Source organism: Giraffa tippelskirchi, chromosome 10, assembly GCF_054371585.1.
Source record: "Giraffa tippelskirchi isolate mGirTip1 chromosome 10, T2T-mGirTip1v1.2.pri, whole genome shotgun sequence".
NCBI lineage: Eukaryota > Metazoa > Chordata > Mammalia > Artiodactyla > Giraffidae > Giraffa > Giraffa tippelskirchi.
Window position 1 is genome coordinate 114,497,200 of NC_137284.1, and position 24,384 is coordinate 114,521,583.

The window sequence follows — 24,384 nt, forward strand, 5'->3', positions numbered from 1 at the left end:
AATAACATAGACAAAACTTTTGGTTAAGTTTTTCATTTTTCCATTCATAGAGTCCATGATCAACTTGAACATATTTTCTAGTATATTTCATTATCTACAAGATGCAGAGTGGATAGTGAGATGATGAACACCGCCATCCTCAAATATGTGGTGATTTAATCAGAGAAATGGGTATATGAATATTTAACTATAAAAAAACAAAAAACCCTTGAAGGTTATGTCTATCTATTGGACACAGTACAGTATTTTTATAAGTATAGAATGGTATATTACTAAACACAATATAGTATTATTATGTCCTCCACCTTTTTGAGCATTAATACTTTTATCAGGAATATCTTATTTGATATTAAGAGACAATGTTTATAAAAGAATTCAAAACCTCCTTTTTAAGCTAATTAATACATTTTTCATTTAATGAAGAAAATATTTTTCAAAAAAACAGATTTCAGAAGTTTCTTAAGTCATATCTTTCTACTGTTTCAAAATGTTGAATAGCTCTTCACTTTCTGTAGGATAGATAAGGCCCAAGCTCCATAACTGGACATTCAAAGATCTTCTACAGGCTCACTGAAACATTCTCGGTCAGCCCCTATTACACTGCACCAACTCTCCTACTTCAACAGACAACTTACTCTTCATTCTCCCAAATATCCACTACTTTTCCTGCCTCATGTTTCTGTTCTTATATTTCATCTGTATGGAGTGCTCTTAATTCAGTTTCTGAGTCGTTCCTTGCCACATTCCAGGTCCATGTCAAATCCTGTCTCTCCAGAAAGCCTCTTCTGTCCATCTCAGCATGAAGTTGCCTCTGCTTCCCTGAATTACTGTAGCACCATACATTTGAAAATTAATGACATTAAACTTTGTGACAATCTTGTTAGTTCAGTTCAGTCACTCAGTCGTGTCCAACTCTTTGCAACCGTGTGGACCGCAGCACGCCAGGTTTCCCTGTCCACCACGAACTCCCAAAGTTTACCCAAAGTTGTTATCTACTGTTCTGTAAATCTTATATTCATATTTTACTTTTCATGGGATTATTTATCTGGCAAACAAGCAAATGGATGGATCATTATAACTTACCTTTACAAACTCCTCGAGGGCAGAGATCAAATCTCATGTGTCTTGACATCCCCCAGAGTACTTAGGCCAGTGTTTTCCTCATTCAAAGTCAATAAATAATACCTGAATACTGTAGTCTTCAGTTAGAGGGGCCCATTAGTTAAAGTCAGAGAAATTCTTTCTCTGTGATGATTCTTTTCCTAGTAACACCAATGACTACAGAATCCTAAGAGTGATTGTACTTGGAATACTATCAATGGTATATTGAAGTATGACCAATCTTCCAAAACCTCATTAAAATCTAACGTTACTTTTCCAGTGAGCATGGTCTCAAATAAATAAACTTGTGAAATGTAATACATTGAGTGATGAAAAGCTCTAATATTATCCATCTTTTGTGCCATTAAAGATAGATCATCTACTGTGAGCAACAGGACCAACTTGAGTTACCAGTTCCCTATGGTAGGTTAGTCATCTTAAGCAAGACATTTCCCAGGAAATGACATTCTCCTTTGCTTGCACTCATTCATTAAAGACCACAGGTAAAGTAGGTCTAAAGAGCACAGGATCGTAACTATGATTTTTTTTTAAAGCTGACATCCACAAAGACAAAAAGCTAGAGGACTGGTAACCAGAGTAACTGGTAAAAAAAAATGAGGAGCTTCATGTTTAAAAATAATCTCAGATCTGGAAAGTTGCACAAGCAGCTTAAAGGATGGGGGAACAAAAGTTAAGAATTAATGATTAGGCAGATGCTTGGGGAAAGTGTTTAAAAATTATCTTTCAAGCCACTACTTGGATTCAGTGGGCATTTGGAGGAGGAACCCAGAGGACGGCTGTGGTCAGCATTCAGCTTGCTCACTTCTAGTCCCAGCTGTGACTTACATTACCCTTGTTTCCTTCTCCATTCCACACCCTTTCCTTCAATTAAGCAAGCTCCTTTCCTCAGCCCACTGTTTACATGTCCTGCTCCCGATTTCACATTGCCTATTACGCTCTCTCATACACCAGATAACCTCATTTCACTTCCCTGGGCAGCTTATGTTTTCTTTCACAAATTACCTTACATCTCAGTTCTTCCTGGAAACCTAGCTTGATTACATGGGTCAAGGTGAAGGTCATCTATACTCATAATAAAACATTATCTCTCCCTATATGGCTTAAGACATAACTGTAAGAGACAGTAACCCCCAAGCATGTAGATATACATGTGTAGACACTTTAAAATATGTGCATTTTTAGCCTAGTTGTTTATTATTTCTTGGGAGCCCAGCATTAATTTGGAGGTATTCTGAAGCTTTCAAATCATTTAAATTTTTAATGAAAGAACTGAAAAGGGTGAAGAGAATGCAACATGAAAGGAGAAAAAACACCTCCAACTTTCATGTAAGCTAGTCATTATTCTTTCAAGAAATTGTTAATTATTTGTACATCAGATATTAATTAAGCAGCTGTTATATGTCAGGCACTGTGCTTGGCACTGGGGAGTGCAGTGTTGACCAGTATAACTCAGAGTTTGTTAAATAGAACTATAAAATATAGCTAATATTCAATAAAGGTTAATTTTGAAAAGTAATCAGAGACTAAAAAGAAACTGATGAGAAGCAAAGATCAAAGTCTATGCCAATAGAAGAAATATCAGAAAAGACCCACCCCTTCATTCGTTGCTATCAAACTCAAGGAGCAAAACGTGGTTTGAACACCACCTAAAGAAGATTCTGAAGATGAAAGTAAAATGATTTCGGTAAGGGAGACCGTAAACAAACTCTTAAAAAATGTTCAGTTGGGTAACTTGGTTTATTTGGAAGAGGACAGATTATAGTGTATTCATGTCATAGGGAAAGAGGAGAATTTATATTCATGAAAGGATTTAGAAAGAGTTAACAAGAAATAAAAAGACCTTTAACAACAATTGCCAAGTTCCCCTAGCATTTAAACTTTTTTTTTTTTCCCCAACCACAACAAAAAAAGACTTTTCAAAGGAAGTGGTAGAAGAAACCCCATTGCTTGAGACATTAAAAACCAGATGGTCCAAAGCCCTGGAAAATATTCACGCGGGATTAATCCTTCACTGGGTGAAAGCAAAGGAACCAGACCACTGCAGTTTGTGTTTTGAATCTCTAGTTCCGCAGCACTAGGAGATTTATTTTTCTCTGAACTTTTCCTTAATTTCTTAGCTCTCCTCCGTGCTCCCGCAGCACTCGGTATTGGCTTGTGTCAGAGCCGGCGACACCAGGATTGCCTGTTTACTCGGGCGTCCTTTCTGCTAACTTCGAGTATTGCGGGCTTACCGGCTTTTCTTCCTGCCCCTGCAGGAATGCCCTGTGCTCTGGGTTGTGGAAATGCTCCTACACAATGGTTTTGCAGAGCCCCAGGAGTTTCACAGTTTTTATGTTAAATTTCTTGGCTTGAAAATACTACTTGAGGATAGTATATGTTTGGATCTCACATTGTACAGGCCGTGAGGTTTGATTTCTCACAGGAAACCCTCCCCCTCCCCCTCTGACCACAGCCATCCAGTGCCCTGGGAAGACAAAAAGCTTCCTTGTGGCTTCTCCAAACTGGTGGGGGTCTTGCTTCCAGCTCCTTGCTTTCCACGGGCCCAAGGCCGTGTCTCCTGTATCTGTGAAGTGGTTAAAACTCCAGCCTCCACTGCACCCTGTAGAGGGTCAATATTCCCCTTTGACCAAGTGGGAGAGACAGGTCTGTTTCAGCCTGGTTGGTCATGTTATTAGAGGTTGAATTCTCAGTTATAAGTAATCAGTTACTCCAAAACCACTACAGTAGAGACTTAGCTTAATTTTAAGTGTTTGATTTATCGACTAATTCAGGTCGAATAAACAAAAATCTGAGTATATACTGTAGGCAAGATTCCATGCAGGAGTCTAATATCCTGCCTTCTGGGCTTTATACTCAATATTAATTACTTCTTGACAAGAAATTTTGTTGAATATATGACAAAAGAGATTTTAAATGGCTGTTGAATCTATGAAGTTAATGATCCTGTTCTTATTTAGGGAAAAAATGACAATTGTATACGTGGAGAAGTACTCAAGGTAGATTTCCATCAAGATCCAAATGTAGAATTTGGTTTCATAAGCTAACAATAGTACATATTTGCATTTGAGGTCATGTCAAGTGAGGTTGATGTGGTTGTATGAGGATATGACTTAAAAATGGGGTTGGCATTCCCGTCAAATGAAGTCCTTCTAATTTAAATAATGTATTTTATTCCCTGTGCCAATCAATCATTTTCTCTCCCAGAAAGTCAAACCAGTTTTTACACTATTGATTTACAAAACTTACATGACATAAACATTATGTGACAGAAGTTGTTTGTTATTAAGAGAGAGGATATCACCTCACAGTAACTTGTTGTCTGGAAGTAGGAAAAATCACACAAAGTAATTTTATTTGTATTATGGCTTTTTCACTGTTGGCTACATTTGTGACAGCTGATTTCATATTAAATATTAACAGTATTTTATTTATGCTTGAATGTGCTACAGTAGGATGTAGATTTTACTCAGAAACTTTCTGGTTAGAAAATGTATCATTGCAATAAATGATACACTTGCAGGCCAGTTATAAAGACAATAGATGCTATGTATCTAAGAAAATTGAGCTACCACTTTGGTGTCAAAATTTTGAAGTTTTATTTTTCCCCTGAATCCTATAAAGTTATTGTTTTTGGAGATCAGAAGTGGTAAATTATTGGAAATTTCATTTGGTACCAAACTAATGGAGACAATTGTTACCAACAGATATGGATTTAGGAAATCATGGATATTAATTTAAATTGTGTGATTATAATGAATGAGCTTTGGAAATAGCTAATTGATTGCTGGAAAGAGTTGTTGGACTTTAGATATAGGAAGCAAATTAGAGTTTATATTCCCCATTTTTAAGAACACCAATAAAAAATTGATATTTGTTTATTTACATCTCTTGCAGAGGCATAAAAAGTCTTATTTACACATTTTTATGTAAGTTTGGTGACATATATTTTTTAAAAACCTAACTTAATTGAGTTGAATCTTTTACATTTGTGAAGTATGTCTAGGATTTGTTTTGTTTTGATATTAGTTTTCGATATATGAATACACCCATGAGACAGGCTCCTGCTGAATTTTTGGTCACTGTGTCATCAGTGCTATGAGTGTACATTGTCAGTTGTTTAAACATTATTGAATCCACTGTGGTCTGGCAAGAAGCATCTGGGAGCCAGACTTTTCCTGTGGACACATGCCAAGTAGTGTATTGTATTTCCTCACTGAAGGGAACTATATTGAGATAATTTTTCTTCTTGAATTTTTTAAATTCAGAAATTATTTTCAAAGCTAAGGGAGGATCATATGATAAAATTGTGTATAACTACCTGAATTCTACAATAGCTGATTGAGAATTACTTCTCTTTAGTTAGAGTAGATGTAAATAAGTCATTTAGTTAAACTTCATTTAGATAGTTAACATTATTCTCCTAATTAGACCATTCAGGAAAGTTCATATGTCATTTCATGTACTCTCTCTTTAAATCAATGATTTACTCTTAAGGAAGCACAACAGACATTGAGTGACCCTTTAAGTACTATAGTTGAGTATGCCATTAAATTTACATGTTTGATTGTATTATTTAATTAGATAGAAATAAACCCTAAATTGCCTTATTAATATATACAGTTACAGCATAACATCAATCTTAACTAAAAATCACCAGCGAAAGTTTATAAAATGTCATATTTAACTTTAAAAAAATCTGAGTAGTTGCAGATTGGGGATGAGAAAACAAGAATACTTTGTCATACTGGAGAACAGGCTAGGAGTTAGTCTTGGAGCACTGACACTGCCTGCCTGGCCTCTAGGCCCCTATAGTGACAGGGATTTGTCTTTTCAGAATGGATATAGTTACTCCATCTGCTATGCTGGGATGCTGTTGGGTGAGACCTTAAAAGAGTAAGATCTGGTTTGTCTGACAAGTACATTAAAAACACCCTGACTCTTGTACATAAGAGCAGACATCTTGTTTATGCTGGCTTAGGTTTGCAATCTCAGTAAGAGACACTTTGCAAATGAGAGTTCATTCATACCTTTAGGAGGCGCAGACTGAGCAAGTATGTTGTTTTTTTAAGCTCAAGTTTTTATTCTTAGGTACTTTGAGGAACACTAAATACTATCAATATTTTGCAGTAATGAACATCAAGACCTCCATGACTTGAACTTTGTGTGCCTCACCTCTCTTTCCCCTGCAGGTTCTACCTTGCTTCTTCTGGCAACTCCTCTCTATAGAAATATCCTAGTTCTAGAAGATATCTTCTTTTCTAGACCCTGTAACATATTTTATCATAAATTTGTGTGTCAAAAAAACCCCTCCTACCTCAGAATTGAAAATGCTTTAAAAACATAATTCTGAATGTCTGTGCACAGCCCCTCATGGGTACATGAAAGTTTGTATTTTGGGAGTGTCATTCTGTCTGTACAATGTAAAGTGCTTTAATTTGCTGCATTTTTCATTCATTATCACAGTCAGATCTGGTGAGGAGCTATAGCTATCTTATTCAGGATTAATCAGTCTTCTTGGACTCCTGGCTAGGACAGAAACAACTCTCAGCTCTGCTTGCTTCAGGGGTTGGCCCTATTCTGTTTTTTCATCATATTCAGTCTCTGAGAGGGAGGTGATGGGAAATGATTTTTCCATTTGCAAGCTGCCTTCCAACTGAAAGAAAAATGGAGGAGGCAAATGCTAAGCTTTTCACTTTCTGTGAACAAACATGACTCTTCTCCTGTTTTTCAGCAGTGTACACTATTTTTCAAGGGAATTATTTTTTTTTTCTTTTTTTAGAATGTCAGACTTAGCCAAGTTATTTTGTCATTGAAGTAAACATATATGTCTGTATGACATCATGAATATTAACTTTCTCAGAAGTTGCAATAACATGCAGTAACAGGCAGTATGTTAAAGTGCTGTTTAACAAATACAGAAAGAAGTGATGTCTGCAAGGTCTTTGTTGAATGAGACAAAAAAGTGTGCTTTTTCTCATTTAGGGTGCTTCTGAACTTGGGCTCTGGAGGAAGACAGCCTGGGTCCAAAGTGTCATCCTGACACTAATTCTTTTTTTTTTTTTTAAGTTTTTATTTCAGTTCAGTTCAGTTCAGTCACTCAGTCGTGTCCAACTCTTTGTGACCCCATGGACTGCAGTACGCCAGGCTTCCCTGTCCATTACCGATTCCCAGAGCTTACTCAAACTCATATCCATTGAGTTGGTGATGCCATCCAACCATCTCATCCTCTGTCGTCCCTTTCTCCTCCTGCCCCTAATCCTTCCCAGCATCAGGGTCTTTTCCAATGAGTCAACTCTTCACATGAGGTGGCCAAAGGATTGGAGTTGCAGCTTCTACAGCAGTCTTTCCAATGAACACCCAGGACTGATCTCCTTTAGGATGGACTGGTTGGATCTCCTTGCAGTCCAAGGGACTCTCAAGAGTCTTCTCCAACACCACAGTTCAAAAGCATCAATTCTTTGGTGCTTGGCTTTCTTTATAGTCCAACTCTCACATCCATACATGACTATTGGAAAAACCAAAGCTTTGCCTAGGTGGACCTTTGTTGGCAAAGTAATGTCTTTGCTTTTTAATATGCTGTCTAGATTTGTCATAACTTTTCTTCCAAGGAGCAAGTGGCTTTTAATTTCATGGCTGCAGTCAACATCTGCAATGATTTTGGAACCCAAAAAATAAAGTCTGTCACTGTTTCCATTGTTTCTCCATTTATTTGCCACGAAGTGATGGGACCAGATGCCATGACCTTAGTTTTCTGACAATATTGCTTCTGTTGTTTATCTTTGGTTTTTTGGCCACAAGGCATGTGGGATCCCAGCTTCCCGACCAGGGATCAAACCCCATCTCTGTGCGTTGGAAAGTGAAGCATTAACCACTGGACCACCAGGGAAATCCCCTGATGCAACTTCTTATGGCTGTGCTATGCTGTGCAAATTAACTTAAATATTTCTATGATTGTGTTTCTTCATCTGAAAATGGGAATAACAGCAATACCTTCCTCACAGGGTTTTAAAGATGAGTGGGATTTCTGTGTATAGTGTCATGGCTAGCATGGTGCTTCATACACAGTAAATTCTTAGATTTTTATTATAATCATTGTTATTAAAAATCAATATGCAATGAGTATTGTATTGGTCACTTCAGCTTTTCATTCTCACAATAATTATCTAAAGTATATTTTATATTTGTATTTTCCAGATTGAGAATTGCGGCCCAGAGTTTAATTAGCTTGTCTCCATTTATATAGCTGGTGAAAGAGGAGAATATAACCTTCTGGAATATGAATTTTATTTGCATTTCTGTAGTTCCATTGTATCTTCTGGGATTAATACGGGGTTAATTTCTGATTCCATTATAATTCATTTTGTTAATTATATTATTATTTAGTGAAATACGCCTATATTTAGAAGTTTAAAAGGCAAGTGATATTTGAAGACAAATGATGAGGGGGATTGAGGATGGTTCTTTTCCCAGCCTCTCCGCTTCTTAGGCCTGGGATACACTGAGCCAGGGGCCAGGGTGGTTGGTTTTATTTTGAGTATTTAACAATAAGGAATCTTCAACGAAGAGGCACTGACATCAAGAATATGGAGCAGGAGGAAAAGCAATAAACAATCATTACCATTGCCTCTTTTTCTTTCTTCAGATATAGTTTAAGTGTGGAAGTAGTACATTTAAAAATGAGGAAGACTGAAGGACATAGGGAGTAAATAGGGAAACTGCTACTATACTCAGATTTAATGGTGGGGAAAAATTAGACAAAAGTAGTTGTCATCTTTGAATTCATCACAGCCAGTGAGGGAAAAATCTGGCCTCTGCTAGACATATTTGGCTGGAATTTTGGAAGGCAGATTTCAGAAAACTCGGAGAAGAGAATAGACACAATGTGTGGTATTAAAGATAAGTATTTTAGGGACTTTTCTTGTGGTCCAATGGCTAAGACTCAGCGCTCCCAATGGAGGGGGCCTGGGTTTGATCCTCGGTCAGGGAACTAGATCTCACATCACATGCTTCTAAAAAGATTCTGCATGCTGCAACAGAGATCAAAGAGCCCGTGTGCCACAACCAAGACTGATGCAACCAAATAAATATTAAAAAAGATGAGTATTTTAAAAGACCATTTAATCTCAAAGGATCTCAGTGGGGAAAAGAAGTGAGAGAAACAAAACTATGTCATGTTCTTGTGCTAGAATCTATCCAACAAATATAACTTTTAAAGGGACATATATTAGCCATTGAAATGGCTAAATGCTGCTGCTGCTGCTAAGTCGCTTCAGTTGTGTCCGACTCTGTGCGACCCCACAGACGGCAGCCCACCAGGCCTCCCCATCCCTGGGGTTCTCCAGGCAAAGAACACTGGAGTGGGTTGCCATTTCCTTCTCCAATGCAGGAAAGTGAAAAGTGAAAGTGAAGTCTCCCAGTTTTGTCCCACTCTTAGCGACCCCATGGACTGCAGCCCACCAGGCTCCTCCGTCCATGGGATTTTCCAGGCGAGAGTACTTGAGTGGGCTGCCATTGCCTGCTCCGAGCAAAGAAAATATGAAAATAGTTAAAATGTATAAATTATACTAAAGACAACAAAAGATGTATAATTGCTATCTGGTTTTGTTGTTTTTGAAATTTATTAGGGGCAGTAATTCAAAGAAAACAATTTAATTTCTATTTTATTTGCTCCCTTTCTGTCAAGAAATATCCTCTAATTGATAATATTGGTAAGAGATAACAAAAGCCCAGGATGGGCAAAGAGATCCTACTATAATACAAAGAGATTCTATTAGAAAAACTAACCAAAATCAGTTGTTTTTACTCAACAAATATTCATGGAAAACATTTTTTTTTTTTTGTTCCAGCCCCTGTGTTAGGCTGCTGTAATGTAAATATGCCCTTGGGGAGTTCACACTTAGGGGAAAGTAGATGAGTAGACAAATATTTATATGTAGTACTCTGTACTAACTAAGGCTGCGAGAGCAGACAAGGGAGAGTGGCCAGCTGTCTGGAGAGGTTTGGGAAAAGCATTCTAAATTGGGGGACACACTTCAGCCCTGTCTTCAAGATAAGTAGGAATTTAGTTTGTCTTCTGACCCAGATAATATTTTAAAGTGGACTCCAGAGAAGCTTCTAAAATAAGGTGTCAAAGAGAATTTTCTATGCCATCTAGAAGATGAAATAATGATTATAGACTCGAACCCAACATGGTTGCAAGGAAATGACAGACATATAACAAAGATAATACCTTCAGTGAGGCATTTGGCCAGGATTCTTATGAAGTCTTTGTAGTTTAAAGACCACTGGATAACTGACTATATACAGCAGTGGCCGTAGGGTGTTGACGAGTTGATTTTGTAAATACCTTAGGGCTTAGTTCTCAGCATCATCATACTATCATTTTCATGAAGTGTTAGTCGCTCAGTTGTGTCCAACTCTTTGCAACCTCATGGACTGTTGCCTGCCAGGCTCCTCTGTCCATGGGATTTCCCAGGCAAGAATACTGGAGTGGGTTGCCATACCCTTCTCCAGGGGACCTTCTCGACCCAAGGATTGAACCCCAGTCACTGGCATTACAGGCAGATTCTTTACCGTCTCAGCCACCAGAGAAGCCCCCATATTCATGAATGAATGCCTTCAGTAAATATAAACAGGCTATGGACTTCCCTGGTGGCTCAGATGGTAAAGCGTCTGCCTACCGCGCGGGAGACCCGGGTTCAGTCCCTGGGTTGGGAAGATCTTCTGGAGAAGGAAATGGCAACCCACTCCAGTATTCTTGCCTGGAAAATTCCATGGACGGAGGAGCCTGTTAGGCTACAGTCCATAGGGTCACAAAGAGTTGGAAATGACTGAGCGACTTCACTTTATACTCTCAGTAGACCAAAATGGTGGATCAAATCTAACAAGATAAAATAGGATATCCTACTTGCTCTAAAAATCTAATTGCAGAAGTATTTGAAAGACTTGGCTCCACAGAAAATGGGAAAAACACATAGGGATTTCCATCAATAGCTCAATATGAGTCAACAGTAATTGGATTCAATTCTCAGACTGTGTGCTTCGGAAATATAAGATAATTAGCAACCAGTGTTCTGGGTTAGCAAGATGTCAATTTTTCATGTTGTGTATCAACAATATTTAGATTTTTAACTAAAACTACCCTAGAAAGTACAAGACAATGATTCTCATAATTTTTAATCTCAAGAGGCCTTTTCTGTTTGTTTTTTCGTTTGTTTTGGTGGTATTTTTTTTTTGCCACACCACAGCCTGGAGGATCTTAGTTCCTTAACCAGGGATTGAACTCAAGCCCCCTGTAATGAGGAACCCTTTTCAATCTTGAAAATTATTGAGGATTCCCAAAAACTTTTGTGTATGAGGATTATGCCTCTTAATATTTCGCATGTTAGAAATTAAAACTGAGAAATGTTAAAAATGTTTATTAATGAATTTTAAAGTTAGAATGATAAACCCACTACCTGTGAACATAAATACCATATTTTATTTGAAAAATAGATATATTTTCCCAAAATACGAGTGCGAAGAGTGGCATGGTTTATGTTTTTGCAGATCTTTTCAATGTCTATCTTAATAGGAGATGTCTAAACAATCATATCTGCTTCTGCCTTTACTCTGTTGTTATATGTTGTTTAGTTTAAGTACAATCAGCATGTGAAGAAAATCCAGCCTCATACAGATATATACTAGTGGGAAAAGAACGTATTTTAATAGTCCTTGCAGGTAATTATAGAGATTGTTTTTTGATACTATACCCAAACTTGACAGGTGGTAAAGATTAGTTGCAATGCAGAATCCAAAACTGTGTCAATGAACTTTTCATACAGTGTTACAGCAAAATTCAAAGGACTGTCTTGTACTTTGAATGGATCTTTTACCCATGTGTGCTTTGCTCAGCTAGAAAATACTGGTTCATTACATTATGCAGAACTTCCAAATATTGACACAATTATGGTACAATTAAAACACCACATTCATTAATATCACCATTGATCTCATTAGAAAAGTTTCCTTAAATACTAGGAGTGGTCAAGCTATATCCCAAGACAGAAGTTTCTAAAATTCTAATTTTTGCTTGAAAGCTCAAGCTTTATCATCGGCAATAAATGTCAGTTGTTTTTGTTAAAATAACAAACTCACTTGATTCAGTTTTGGGAAAATGTCTACCAGATTCTTAAGTCTGAGTAACCATAGTTTGTCTGTCAGTCATTCGTTCTTTCAAGTAAAAATGGTGTTCCATGAAAAAGACAGCTAGTTACATTTACTAGTCGAACTCTTCCATCTGGAGATGCAGCAGCCATGTTTCATGCAGTCTTCTGATTTTGTCTCACAGAATATTAAAGAGACATGTACTCAAGGGTGACATTAACTGAAAATAATAATTGATCATCAAGGACATTCTTAGGTGAAACTGGCTTTTTTGTTTGTTTTTAATGCTAGTGCAGGGCAGTGAAGAATACAGTGACAGCTTGGTGCCACTGTGTTGATTTATGCTGAGGTGTCAGCAGTTTACCACCCATCATTGCTCTGTAGCATCAGTGCAAATGTTAGCACAATAAAAAAAAGCAAATATCTTAATTTTATTATGAAAATAGTTTTGACCTCATAGATCCTCTATGCCCTGAAAGGGTCTTGGAAACCACTGCTGGTATAAGGGATTATAGAACCAATAAGTCAACTGGGTGATGGTTCCTCTTACAGGCCTGTGATTTTTCTTTCTTGGATTCTTGAAAATGAGGTTAAGGTGCACCACACTTGAAGAGGAGGAGTGTATTTGCATAAGCAGGCAGCAGAAACAGAGCCAAGCCTATAACAAATGAGCTCTGCAGTCATAGATTTGCCTTTTCCTGAGGCTATGGGAGACAGTTCCTTATAAAACAGCCATGTTACAATTAAGTGATCTTAACACCAGCTTATGTATATTAGATAGCATTTTTTACAGAATGAAATTTAAAACAAACCAAAATCTAAGTTGAGATGAAAAATTTTAATTTCTAAAAATGAGATGGCTTCAAAACAGTTTATAATGAATACGTATACATTTGGGATATTCTTATTAAAAACGAGAATAAAGAAAAAGCAGAAACTGAATAAAGGTTGTCTAAAAGGAGATGCTAATAGTGTTTATGGATAGATCTTCGGTGACTAAAATTTTTTTTTCTTTTTTGCTTATGTCTACTTTCTGGCTTCTAGCCATGAACAGATAGTGCTTTAGTAGCAAGAATAATAAGAAAAAAATCTAATCTAAAGTAAAAGAAGAACTTACATGTCGCAAACTTTATTTGTACCAGAAATCCACAGCCAGGTAGAGGTTACTACAACCGAGAAATAATTTAATTTGGACCTTTTGAGGGTTAAAAGAATTTTAATGTTGCAGAATTTATTATACACTTTAATTAAAAGCTAAGGATTTGAACTTTGTGAAATAGAAGACTATCACTGACTATAGTAAGAGGCAGAGTCACCCTTTGTAATTTCCCCATGTCTGGTATGCTTTAGGAGCGCAGTCATTTTCTGACTCACAGTCACTTTGGACTGATGGAATCTGGCTTAGTAAAGCTTAATTTTTAACCTACTTGCTTTCTTTGCCTGCCGTAGTTGCCTGTAGATGATCAAGTCTCTGTAAGACTGCTTCTGCTCCTGAGTAGAGAAGTACATCTAGAGCAGCAGAAATGTCTGCAGTGTGTGTTGCATAGAAGGCAGTGCAGGAAGAGAAGAGCAGGGAGGAGGTGCCATGACCTTGGTCTACATTCAGCACCCCAGTTCAGTTCCCTTTTAATGAAAGAAGGAAATTGAACTAGATGGTAGCTAAGGTACCTTTCCTTTCTAAGAGTTCCCCCAATTCTGTCAAAAGAGACCCTTGCCTGAAATTGAGGGTTTCCCCCCAAATCCCAACCATGATGTTAACAAGTTTGATGTCTGTGAAAAAAATCATTATTTTTGCATTTTCAGGTTTGTATATAAATTGTGAATTTTAATATTCTAGTAAAGCAATTCCCTGTACTCTAATGGCATTTCTTTTTGCTTTTGAATGACCTTTGATATCAATAACTTTTGATAACCTTTTCATGTTAAACCATGAGAATAGAATGTCAGAGTTGAAAATTAGATTGTATGATTAGACAACCATTGCTTATTTTATTGTCTTTTATATCATATTAACCATATATGATATTAACCATGTTAATAATTAATCATATTAATTAATATATTATTAACCATAAGCATAATTAATCATATCGCTAAATTAATAAGTGGATGTAAAACACCTAGCTCCTCAGGTAGTGAACTTGATACTGCATGCTAATTGTGCATTTTTTTCCCCTGAGAAATTTGATTATCCCATTGTCCTCCCCAAATCTTGTCAGGGTGCTATAGGACAGACATTATTCTTTCTACTTTACAGAGAAGACATTGAGAATTAAGAAACAGTGTCAAGGTTGCATAAATAACTAGACATTTAAGCATAGGACCTAGTTTGCCTAATATCCAGGGTAGTAAACATGATTTTATGCCATTTCAAGCATCTTTATCTTTCTGTTCATTTAACTGACTGATACTACTAAAAGGCACTTGCTTATATCTTTATCAAAGTATATCTTTTATTGCTATAAACTAGATGTCAGGCTATTAAATAGATAGACTAATCCTTTAGAAGTGCCATATTTTAAGCTCTCAGTAGTCCAGGATCTATAGGCCCTTAAGGAGCTCACTTTTCTGCATTGTCACAATTTTTAATTCCCTCACTGATATCCCTTTGCGTTTCCTCTTCTACTTCTCTGGCTCTTCCACCAACTTCAGAACTTGGTCAGGTCTTGAGAGAGAAGAGAGGGTAAGGGGCCATTTGTATAAATCCTTCCTGCATTTTCATCTTACTGCTAGGACTAGACTCCAGTTCCCCATCCCATCTGCTCCATCTCCTCCTACTCTGGGGCATCTTGCTTGCAACTCCCTGGAACCTGAGTCCTGATGAAATGTGAAGGGTAGTCTGTTGCTCTGAAATGTAGGTGAATCTCTTTCAGATCTTCTATGTAGAAAGGCTTATCTTTACCATCTACATTTAACCACATTTTTCTTACTGAAATGAATTGAAAAAGAAAAGCTGACTGCCCTCAGAAATAAATCCATTTTCATTTGTGAGTTGCCTTCAGTTCATTTCAGTCGCTCAGTCGTGTCCAACTCTGTGACCCCATGGATAGCAGCATGCCAGGCTTTCCTGTCCATCACCAACTCTCAGAGCTTGCTCAAACTCATGTCCATCAAATCAGTGATACCATCCAACTATCTCATCCTCTGTCGTTCCCTTCTCCTCCTGCCTTCAATCTTGCCCAGCATCAGGGTCTCTTCTAATGGATCAGTTCTTCGCATCAGGTGGCCAAAGTATTGGAGTTTCAGCTTCAGCATCAGTCCTTCCAATGAATATTCAAGATTGATTTCCTTTAGGATTGACTGGTTTGATCTTGCAGTGCAAGGGACTCTCAGGAGTCTTCTCCAACACTACAGTTCAAAAGCATCAATTCTTTGGCGCTCAGCTTTCTTTATAGTCCAACTGTCACATCCATACATGACTACTGGAAAAACCAAAACTTTGCCTGGATGGACCTTTATTGGCAAAGTAATGTCTCTGTATTTTAATATGCTGCCTAGGTTTGTCATAACTTTTCTTTCAAGGAGCAAGTGGCTTTTAATTTCATGGCTGCAGTCACCATCTGCAGTGATTTTGGAGCCCAAAATAATAAAGTCTGACACTGTTTCCATTGTTCCCCCATCTATTGGCCATGAAGTGATGAGACCGGATGCCATGATCTTAGTTTTCTGAATGTTGAGTTTTAAGCCAACTTTTTCACTCTCCTCTTTTACTTTCAACAAGAGGCTCTTTAGTTCTTCTTTACTTTCTGCCATAAGGGTAGTGTCATCTGCGTATCTGAGGTTATTGATATTTCTCCCGGCAATCTTGATTCCAGCTTGTGCTTCATCCAGCCCAGCATTTTGCATGATGTACTCTGCATATAAGTTAAATAAGCACAAGGGGCTTCCCTTGTGGCTCAGCTGGTAAAGAATCTGCCTGCAATGCAGGAGACCTGGGTTTGATCCCTTTGTTGGGAAGATCCCCTGGAGAAGGGAAAGAGTACCTACTCCAGCCTTCTAAATATGTGAGTTGCCTTAGAGACCTTTACAAAGTATCAAATACTGTGTGCTGGCTTTAGGGGCAGTTGAGTGTGTAGAATGTTAAAGGTTAGAAAGAAATGGGAAAGAGAATGGAAAAGATGCATGTTTGGGGCATCCCAACTTGCAATTTGGTTTCTAAATCATCACTGAGAGAACTGCTTAACCTAAGATGTACCTCAAATACAGTGCTATGGTAGGAGAGAACCTACCCACTTATGTGAAAATGTTTTCCAAATCTCAGTTCAGTCAGTCAGTTCAGTCGCTCAGTCGTGTCCGACTCTTTGCAACCCCATGAATTGCAGCACGCCAGGCCTCCCTGTCCATCACCAGCTCCCAGAGTTTACCCAAACTCATGTCCATCATGTCGGTGATGCCATCCAACCATCTCATCCTCTGTCGTCCCTTTCTCCTCCTGCCCCTAATCCTTCCCAGCATCAGGGTCTTTTCCAATGAGTCAACTCTTCACATGAGGTGGCCAAAGGATTGGAGTTGCAGCTTCTACAGCAGTCTTTCCAATGAACACCCAGGACTGATCTCCTTTAGGATGGACTGGTTGGATCTCCTTGCAGTCCAAGGGACTCTCAAGAGTCTTCTCCAACACCACAGTTCAAAAGCATCAATTCTTCGGCGCTCAGCTTTCTTCACAGTCCATCTCTCACATCCATACATGACTACTGGAAAAACCATAGCCTTAAGCAGCCAATATTCAAATGAAATTTTAGCAAAACAATATATCTATAAACTAAAGATTTTAATGAAAATCAAGGCGATGGTGCCATGGCTTAGAGCTGGGGCTTCAGTGACAGATGTGGAAGTTTAAATCCCAACTCTTGTTCTAACTGGCTAGAACCTGGACAAGTTAATTAAGCTCTGTACATGTCGCTTTTGCATACATGAAGAGGATGAAAGTTCCTATTATTGCCTCATAGAATTGTTAGGAGGATTTAGTTACATAATGGATATAAATGTATATAGTGTTCCCTGGTGGCTCAGACAGTAAAGAATCTGCCTGCAATGAAGGAGACCCGGGTTCGATCCTTGGGTCGGGAACATTCCCTGGAAAAGGGAATAGCAACCCACTCCAGTAGTTTTGCCTGGGAACTCCCGGGGACAGAGGAGCTTGCGGGCTACAGTCCATAGGATGGCAAAGTCAGACAGGACTGACTCAGAGGATAAGTCGACTTACCCTCTTCTTCCTGGAAGACGTGATACTATCAATCTATAGCCTTGCTGTGAACATCACACACCCTGTTTTGGTGCTGACAAATTGTCTTTAGCCTTTTTCAAGCAATGTCAGATAAACATGTCATTGGCTTATCACTTTTCTTTTTTGGTTATTTAACGTTAAAAAAGAACATTAGCAAGCCAGAAATAGCCCATTTTGTAAAAACTGCATAGCTAGACAGATCTTTGATCCTTATTAGGGTAATAATCCATCTGTTATAGAACTGGATCAATTTGTAAATTAAATTGATTAATCTAGCAGGGAAAAAAAAAGGGTCTTGACTTTTCCCACAGTAAGCATTTCCTCAAATGGTAGTCATCCTAAAAAAAAGATTTGGGATGACTCAGTTTTCTGCTATTCTTTCTTTTTTTGCTCAATTCAGAAAAAAGACTAAATATCTATCAAAAAAAAAAAAAAAAAGAGTGAGAGTAGAGTTCAAGCTCTTAGATTCACTAGGGTCTGGTTGTTCCTGGAGTTCTCATACTTTTGACAGGGTTTAACGTTAAAACCTTTCAGTGACTATCAGAATATTTTTACACTTGATCTTAGCCAGAAGGCTGAGAAGCAATATCAGAATATTTTTAAGACTCATTGGTTAGTTTAGTAAATGTATAACCATGCTTGAGTTATCTTCTGCAATTAGTTCACTTTATTATTATTTTCATCCTGTCTGATGAAAAAAAAATCTCCCAATGATTCTTCTAACAATGTGTGGTTGGAATAATAACTTCACATGCTGAAGAGTTTTGTGCTGCAGCTGAAAGGCATGTAAATACAAGCTGCTTATTTGCAAGAAGCTTCCAGATTTGCAATATGATTGCTATGGAAACCACTTAATGAAAACCTTATAACCATCTGTGTGGTTTGATGGATTTTAGTGCATAGCTGAGCTGTTTTTGTTTACTGTTATTAAAATGTTGAATGGAATATATTAACCCACAAACATTGACTATTTGAGATATTAATTAGTATTGTATAATGACATTGTGCCTCAACCCTCAAATAAAATATGTTTAATAATAAACCTAAATAAAACATGTATATATCTAATATATTGTAAAGTTGATTATAACCTAGAATTTGGTCACTTGTCCGTATATATTTTTTGGATTATGTGGAGAGTTTTGCTCTGTTAGTAAATGATTATAGTAGTAAGATTTATTTTTGTGATTTTGGAACCCATATTTTTACTTGATATTTATTGAACATCTCCCTTGTACCAGATTCTATTCAAGATTCAGTCTGAGTTGTTTTTTTGTAAGGTTAGAAAAGAACACACACACCCCAAATTTGATTTTGTTGTCTTTTATATGGAAACTGTACTGTTAGCCCAAGATAAAATGAGTTGCTTGACTATTGTTAAGAAAAATTGACATATGAAACACAGAAGGCTCTGCCCTGAAGTTATCAGTACTAGATTTGAAAAGGAGAAAGGAAATGTTTTTAATGTGCATCCTGTCCTCTAAAATACTTCTTATTAAACATCTCACATGGATTTCAATTTGGATACTTCACAGAAAATATTGATAGTTAAGTAAATATTTTGAATATCATTCTGATAATTTAGAATACATTGCACACATTATAGACACATTTTAATGAAATAAGAACAGTTCTTAGTAGTAAATTCTAAATTCATTGACAACTTCACCAAGAGCAGAGTTTTTCCCCGCTTAATTATTGTAATTAGTTTTTATAATATCTTGACCCTAACTTTGGGTGGTGACTCTAAATCCCATAATGTCTTCTTAAGAGCCAGGAATAGTGCTTTCTATATTGATATGGTTATAGCTTTTGACTTCAGGATAAGCTCCCTTAACTGTTTTTCAATTTACTTCTTACTATTGAATTCGTGACCAAATTGGAAGAGAAAGAGTACTGGGGGAAAGAGAAAGTGTGAAGAGTACAGAAAGCCTTCTCCTTCACCTTAAAAACATGAATGATTTGTAAAATGAGATGCTTGGACTAAATGACTGTAAATGTCCCTAAAACCTTTAAATTTTATATTAAAACACCCTATTAATCCATTTATGTTAGCTAGTCCTTGAGGTTTAGCATAAGTGAGGCAATTGTTGAAAAGAGACAGGATTTAGTATTAGAGTTTTTATTAGGTCTTTTGTGTACTCATTACTGTTTGACTGAACTATATTAAATTGACAATATTAGGTTTAAATTAATACGTATATGGTGCCAATGATTTCCAGCTGTTCTATATTGGACCTTTCATTCTTTAGTTGGAATTGAGTTACAAAAATTTGAAACAGTTATAATTGTATAGTAGTAACTCTCAAGCTTGATTTAAATGCTGGTTTTTATTTATCACCACTTTAAAATCTGCATGAGCTGTCTCAATTCACATATGCATTCTTGATCTCTTTACCAAATTTTCCAGTCTCCCCTGGGCTGCCCCGCCCCTGTGTTAAATCTCTAGTGTCAGAAACACAACTCCTTGTGGTTCCCCCCTCCCCACCACCCAGCACAACAGATTATCTTGGCTATACTCTTTTTAGTAATGATGTTTTCATTTCTCAGTTAACTAAACTCAAAACATGAGTCATCCTTGATTGCTTGTTCTTTTCCCTTAGCCCTCCACATCCAGTCAGGCAGAGTTTGTCTATTCTAGTTCCTTCCCCTCTTGTAATCATCTCCGCTGCATGTTCTCTGCCCCTCCAATTCAGGACTAACTTCCCCTTCAGCCAGATTGGGACTGGTCTCTCTCCGTGCCCCTTCTCTAGGTTGTCTGGGACAATGAGATCAGATGGACATCGCTCAAGCAATTTCAGTCCTGCCCTTTCTCACTTCAGAAATTTGGTAGAGGGGTGGGAGGGGATGGCAGGGGGCTCTTATTCCTCACCAAACATGGAAACGTCTAAAGTCCGTAGTTGAATGTTCGCAACTTTTCAACAATTTGCCCAAATGACTACCATTGTCTCCTATCCTGCTCTTCCTCTACAAGAACCACAGTCTTTATCCAAAATGGATATGTCAGTTCCTTGTTTTTTGTTCATGCCTTTCCCTCTGTCTGATAGACCCTCTCTCTTACAAGTATTTAATGCTCAGTGAAGATTTATTAGCTGAATTATTTAATAGTGATAATGATTATATTTGTATTTTTTGCATATTTTTCTTTAAAGTTTTGATTTTTCTTGAAATTGTGATTCTTTTTGAACCCCATTTTTTTCCTTGACATGCCATTTTGTTCCTATATACTGCCTTAAATATTTCTAAATTTCATATAAATCTTTCGGTGAAGGAAGTGGTCATGTAATAAATATTCCTTTGTGAGTTAAAGAATTAAATAGTCTATTGACTTTGTTAAAAACCCATGGCTGATTCATGTCAATGTATGGCAAAAACTATTACAATATTGTAAAGTAATTAGCCCCCAACTAAAATAAATAAATTTATAAAATAAAAAAATAAAAAAAAAAAACACTTCTGATTTAATCTTATATCATTTTCTTCCTCCTATAACTTGAAGAAGGAGTGTGGTGGGGGAGTGTAGAAATAATATAAGGATATATATGAACATATCAGGATAAAGTATATGAACTTTGGAATCACAAATCTAAATTTGAATAACAAACATTGGAAGTTTCTTTACCTTTTTTGAGCCTTGATTTATTTCTCTGTAAAATAAGGATTTAAAATGGTTTGTCTACCAAATCTTGACATCTGTTATAGCGTATGACACGTAGTAGGTCCTGAGTATAATTTGGGGGGAATTACCTTGAAGGGTGAAGATCATTCTAGTATCTCTCTGTAAGTATCTGAAGTATGAAGTGTCTGATACTCAATAAATGACTTATAAGTTAACTATTTTATATCACACATTTTCTCTGTTCTGTTGATGTTTTAGGGACAGTGATTTTATTATGTGTGGTATTCGTGCCACAGTATAATGTCATCAATCCATATAATGCTGGGTATCATTTTACTGGATTTTTAGGGCTTTTCTGGATTTAAGATTGTTCCAGATGAATTTCTGTGAGCATTTAAAACAAAATATGTGAAACTTTAGTACATACCTTAAATTTTATCAAGTCAACTGGTCAGGTTGCTATTTGGATATAGCTATAGGTTCATTTGTTCAACTTTAGATTATTGAAAAAGGAATGCGGATGTTGAGTGGTTTCATTCTTTGAAAAGGAATATTTATGTGTTATAAACTTTTAGTTTTGCTCTTAAGATGGGGTGAGTACTGTGTTGTTTGTACTGGACTTCAGTGTTCCATTTGTTGTTTATTTACAGAAGAGGAGGAGGACGGAGTTCTGGTGAAAGTGGAGGGACAAAGGAAGATGAGTCAGGAAAGTGTTCACCACATCACAGGTAATGAGTTGATGGGAAAAGCTTATTTTGGTCTTGTTCACTTTCCTTTTCATCACTTTCTCCCTACTCTAAAGATGTGTCCTCAGCTCCCTGAGGTTGGGTCCTTGGGTCTGGATCCCTTATGGCTGATAAGCTGCTTAGACCCATTTAGGATGCATGAAAACCACTTGAGAAGGATTTATAAAGTAAGCCAATTTATACAAGGTATTCCTTCCTGAATTACTTTGTAATGACTCAATTAGCTTTCATTTCTGCACAAAGGAGATTTAGTTGCATAAATTAGCTTATCATCATTGAGGAAGTGTCACTGCTAAAGGACAGTTTATAGATACAACATGCAGTTGCTGTCAAACCTATAAGAATGTAATATAGACATCTGTGTATACTTTGTGCTTGAGCAGAACAGACTTCTGCCATTCAGAGACTAACAGGGGACAACAAGTTGCCCGGGGGACTAGCAATGTAGACATCTCTGAAAAGGTCAACTTGACACAGGCTCTGACAATCGACCCACAGCTCTGTCTTCTTTGATAAAAATCAGATAAACTTAAGACCGCTAATTGATCTGCAGCCTGTTTAAATGTTGGCCATGCATATCTTCATTGCATATGATTAACACAGAAAGCAAATGAATTGGGTAAGAAATGCCAGAGTCCAGTGACAGCAGCTTAAAAATGGGAAAAGGACACTGGTGGCCTAGAAGGCTAGGAAGGATATTCCACTTATCCATTTCCACTTGGCACATGGCCCCAAGTGCTAATTATGACTGAGACTGGAAAAATAGCTATATATGCTCTGTACAGAATCACATGATACAAGCAACTTTTCTTGCTGGTTGTTATTTCCAAATAGCAGGAGATAAACCGTATCTGTAGTGCAGGCATGAGGTTAGTTTTGATAAATCAGCAATTATTTTACACGAAAAGAAGAGAAGGACTGCCTTCTTATCAGGACTTTACACCTCTTCATAGCCACATGTCAGCTGGGGCAAGGTCTGCCATATCATCCCATGTCCTGCAAAGAGCTATAGATGGGGGTCGCCTCCCCTTGCTGATACGGCCATACATCACTCTTTCAAGCTGTCAGGGGCAGGGTGGACAAGAAGTGTGTGTTCAGGAAGTAGCTTTCCAGAGTCCTTCCTACTGTGACATGTGGAAAGGAAACAGGCCTGACTTCCGGACCTGGACAGGAAAGCAGGAACAGGTTGGTGCATGAGGTTTGGGTGTGCTTTTTTCAGAAAGGAAGTGAGGACGAAGTCATTAGATGTGAGTCCTCTGTTCCTGCAAAATGCAGCTATAAACACCATGTCTGAGCAAAACCTTGAGGATGACATTCAATGGCAGTGGAAGTACATATGTTTTGTTATTATGAAGCTTCTGCTAAAAGCATGTCATCTTCTTTTTTTGAATTTCAGTGCAGGTGTCGAAACTGGACACATACAGATATTCTTCCCATAAATATAAGTGTTTTGGTTTAAAGCAATTGTATTTTTCAAAAATCCTTTTAAAGTAACTCTCTCCCCAATTTTTTCCTTTGAGGGAAGGAAAAACAAATCAGTTTTTCCTCAAAGGAATGCAATAAGGAGATCTAGCTTTTCATGCAATAGCTGTAAAGCCCTGCAATAATTCTTATCTTTAGTGACACGAAATTCTTTTCAAGCAACAGTTTTAATGCTTTTGCATAGCAGTGACCTTTGCTCTCCCCAGGCTGTCAAAGATGTAACACTAGAAGTTTGTTTGCTGTGCAGGGCAGTGAGTTGACAAGGGTATTACTATCTTGCTGAGCATCACATGATGTGAACTTCTAACCTTACTCAAGAATGTTATATATTTTTCACATTGACTGATTTTAGTAAAAAAAAAAAAAAATCAGACTAATGTGAAATATGTAAGCAAAAACAGAACTAATCTTATATTTTTTACAAGTTCTTTCATGCTTAAACTTATAGAGCTTGCATATATTTTTATATATATGAAAAAAAGATTCCATGTGATTTTTTTGAACTTTGTATGTTTACTTTTCTAAAATAGTTTTTAAACCTTTAACACTACTCAAGAAGACATTCATTATCTATCATTGTGTGTTTCATCTATTGTCATCATGTTTTAAAAATCTTTTCATTTTTCAAAACTAAATATCTCCAATATTTAGCTTATACTTTCATAACAGTTCTGTTTTTATTGCCCAATGTTCTGTTTTTGCTAGTTTAACTTACAGGTGCAAGTACATTGTTTAAATCTTTCACAAGCTGGCTAGATTAGAATGTTATTTTCTTTCTTTACCTTCTTCTTTTAACCATATATGCTTCTCAGGACAAGAAACATAAGGAGATGATTATTTTTGGTAATTTTGAAGATGTTGATCATGACGTAGATAGAATAGAAAAACTAATTTAGAATATAAAAATTAATGTATGTAGTAAAAACAACTAAACAGATTTAAGTTGTATTCAGAAAGTAAGCTTATTGGTGGTTTATGACATTGTACTCCATTCCATTTTTTGTTGTTGTTTGTAAAAAACACATCTCACATGGGTTATTTTT

The 24,384-nt window shown here is 37.0% G+C and overlaps 1 protein-coding gene across 1 annotated transcript in view; it reads left to right on the forward strand.

Annotated features, from left to right (window-relative positions):
* Nucleotides 1–24,384, forward strand: part of SKAP2 (src kinase associated phosphoprotein 2) — a 169,156-nt gene that overhangs the window by 124,581 nt on the left and 20,191 nt on the right. Inside the window, exon 10 of the mRNA XM_081536337.1 lies at nucleotides 21,764–21,841. Coding sequence (XP_081392463.1) covers nucleotides 21,764–21,841 — 78 coding nt within the window. The remainder of the gene's footprint in view (nucleotides 1–21,763; nucleotides 21,842–24,384) is intronic.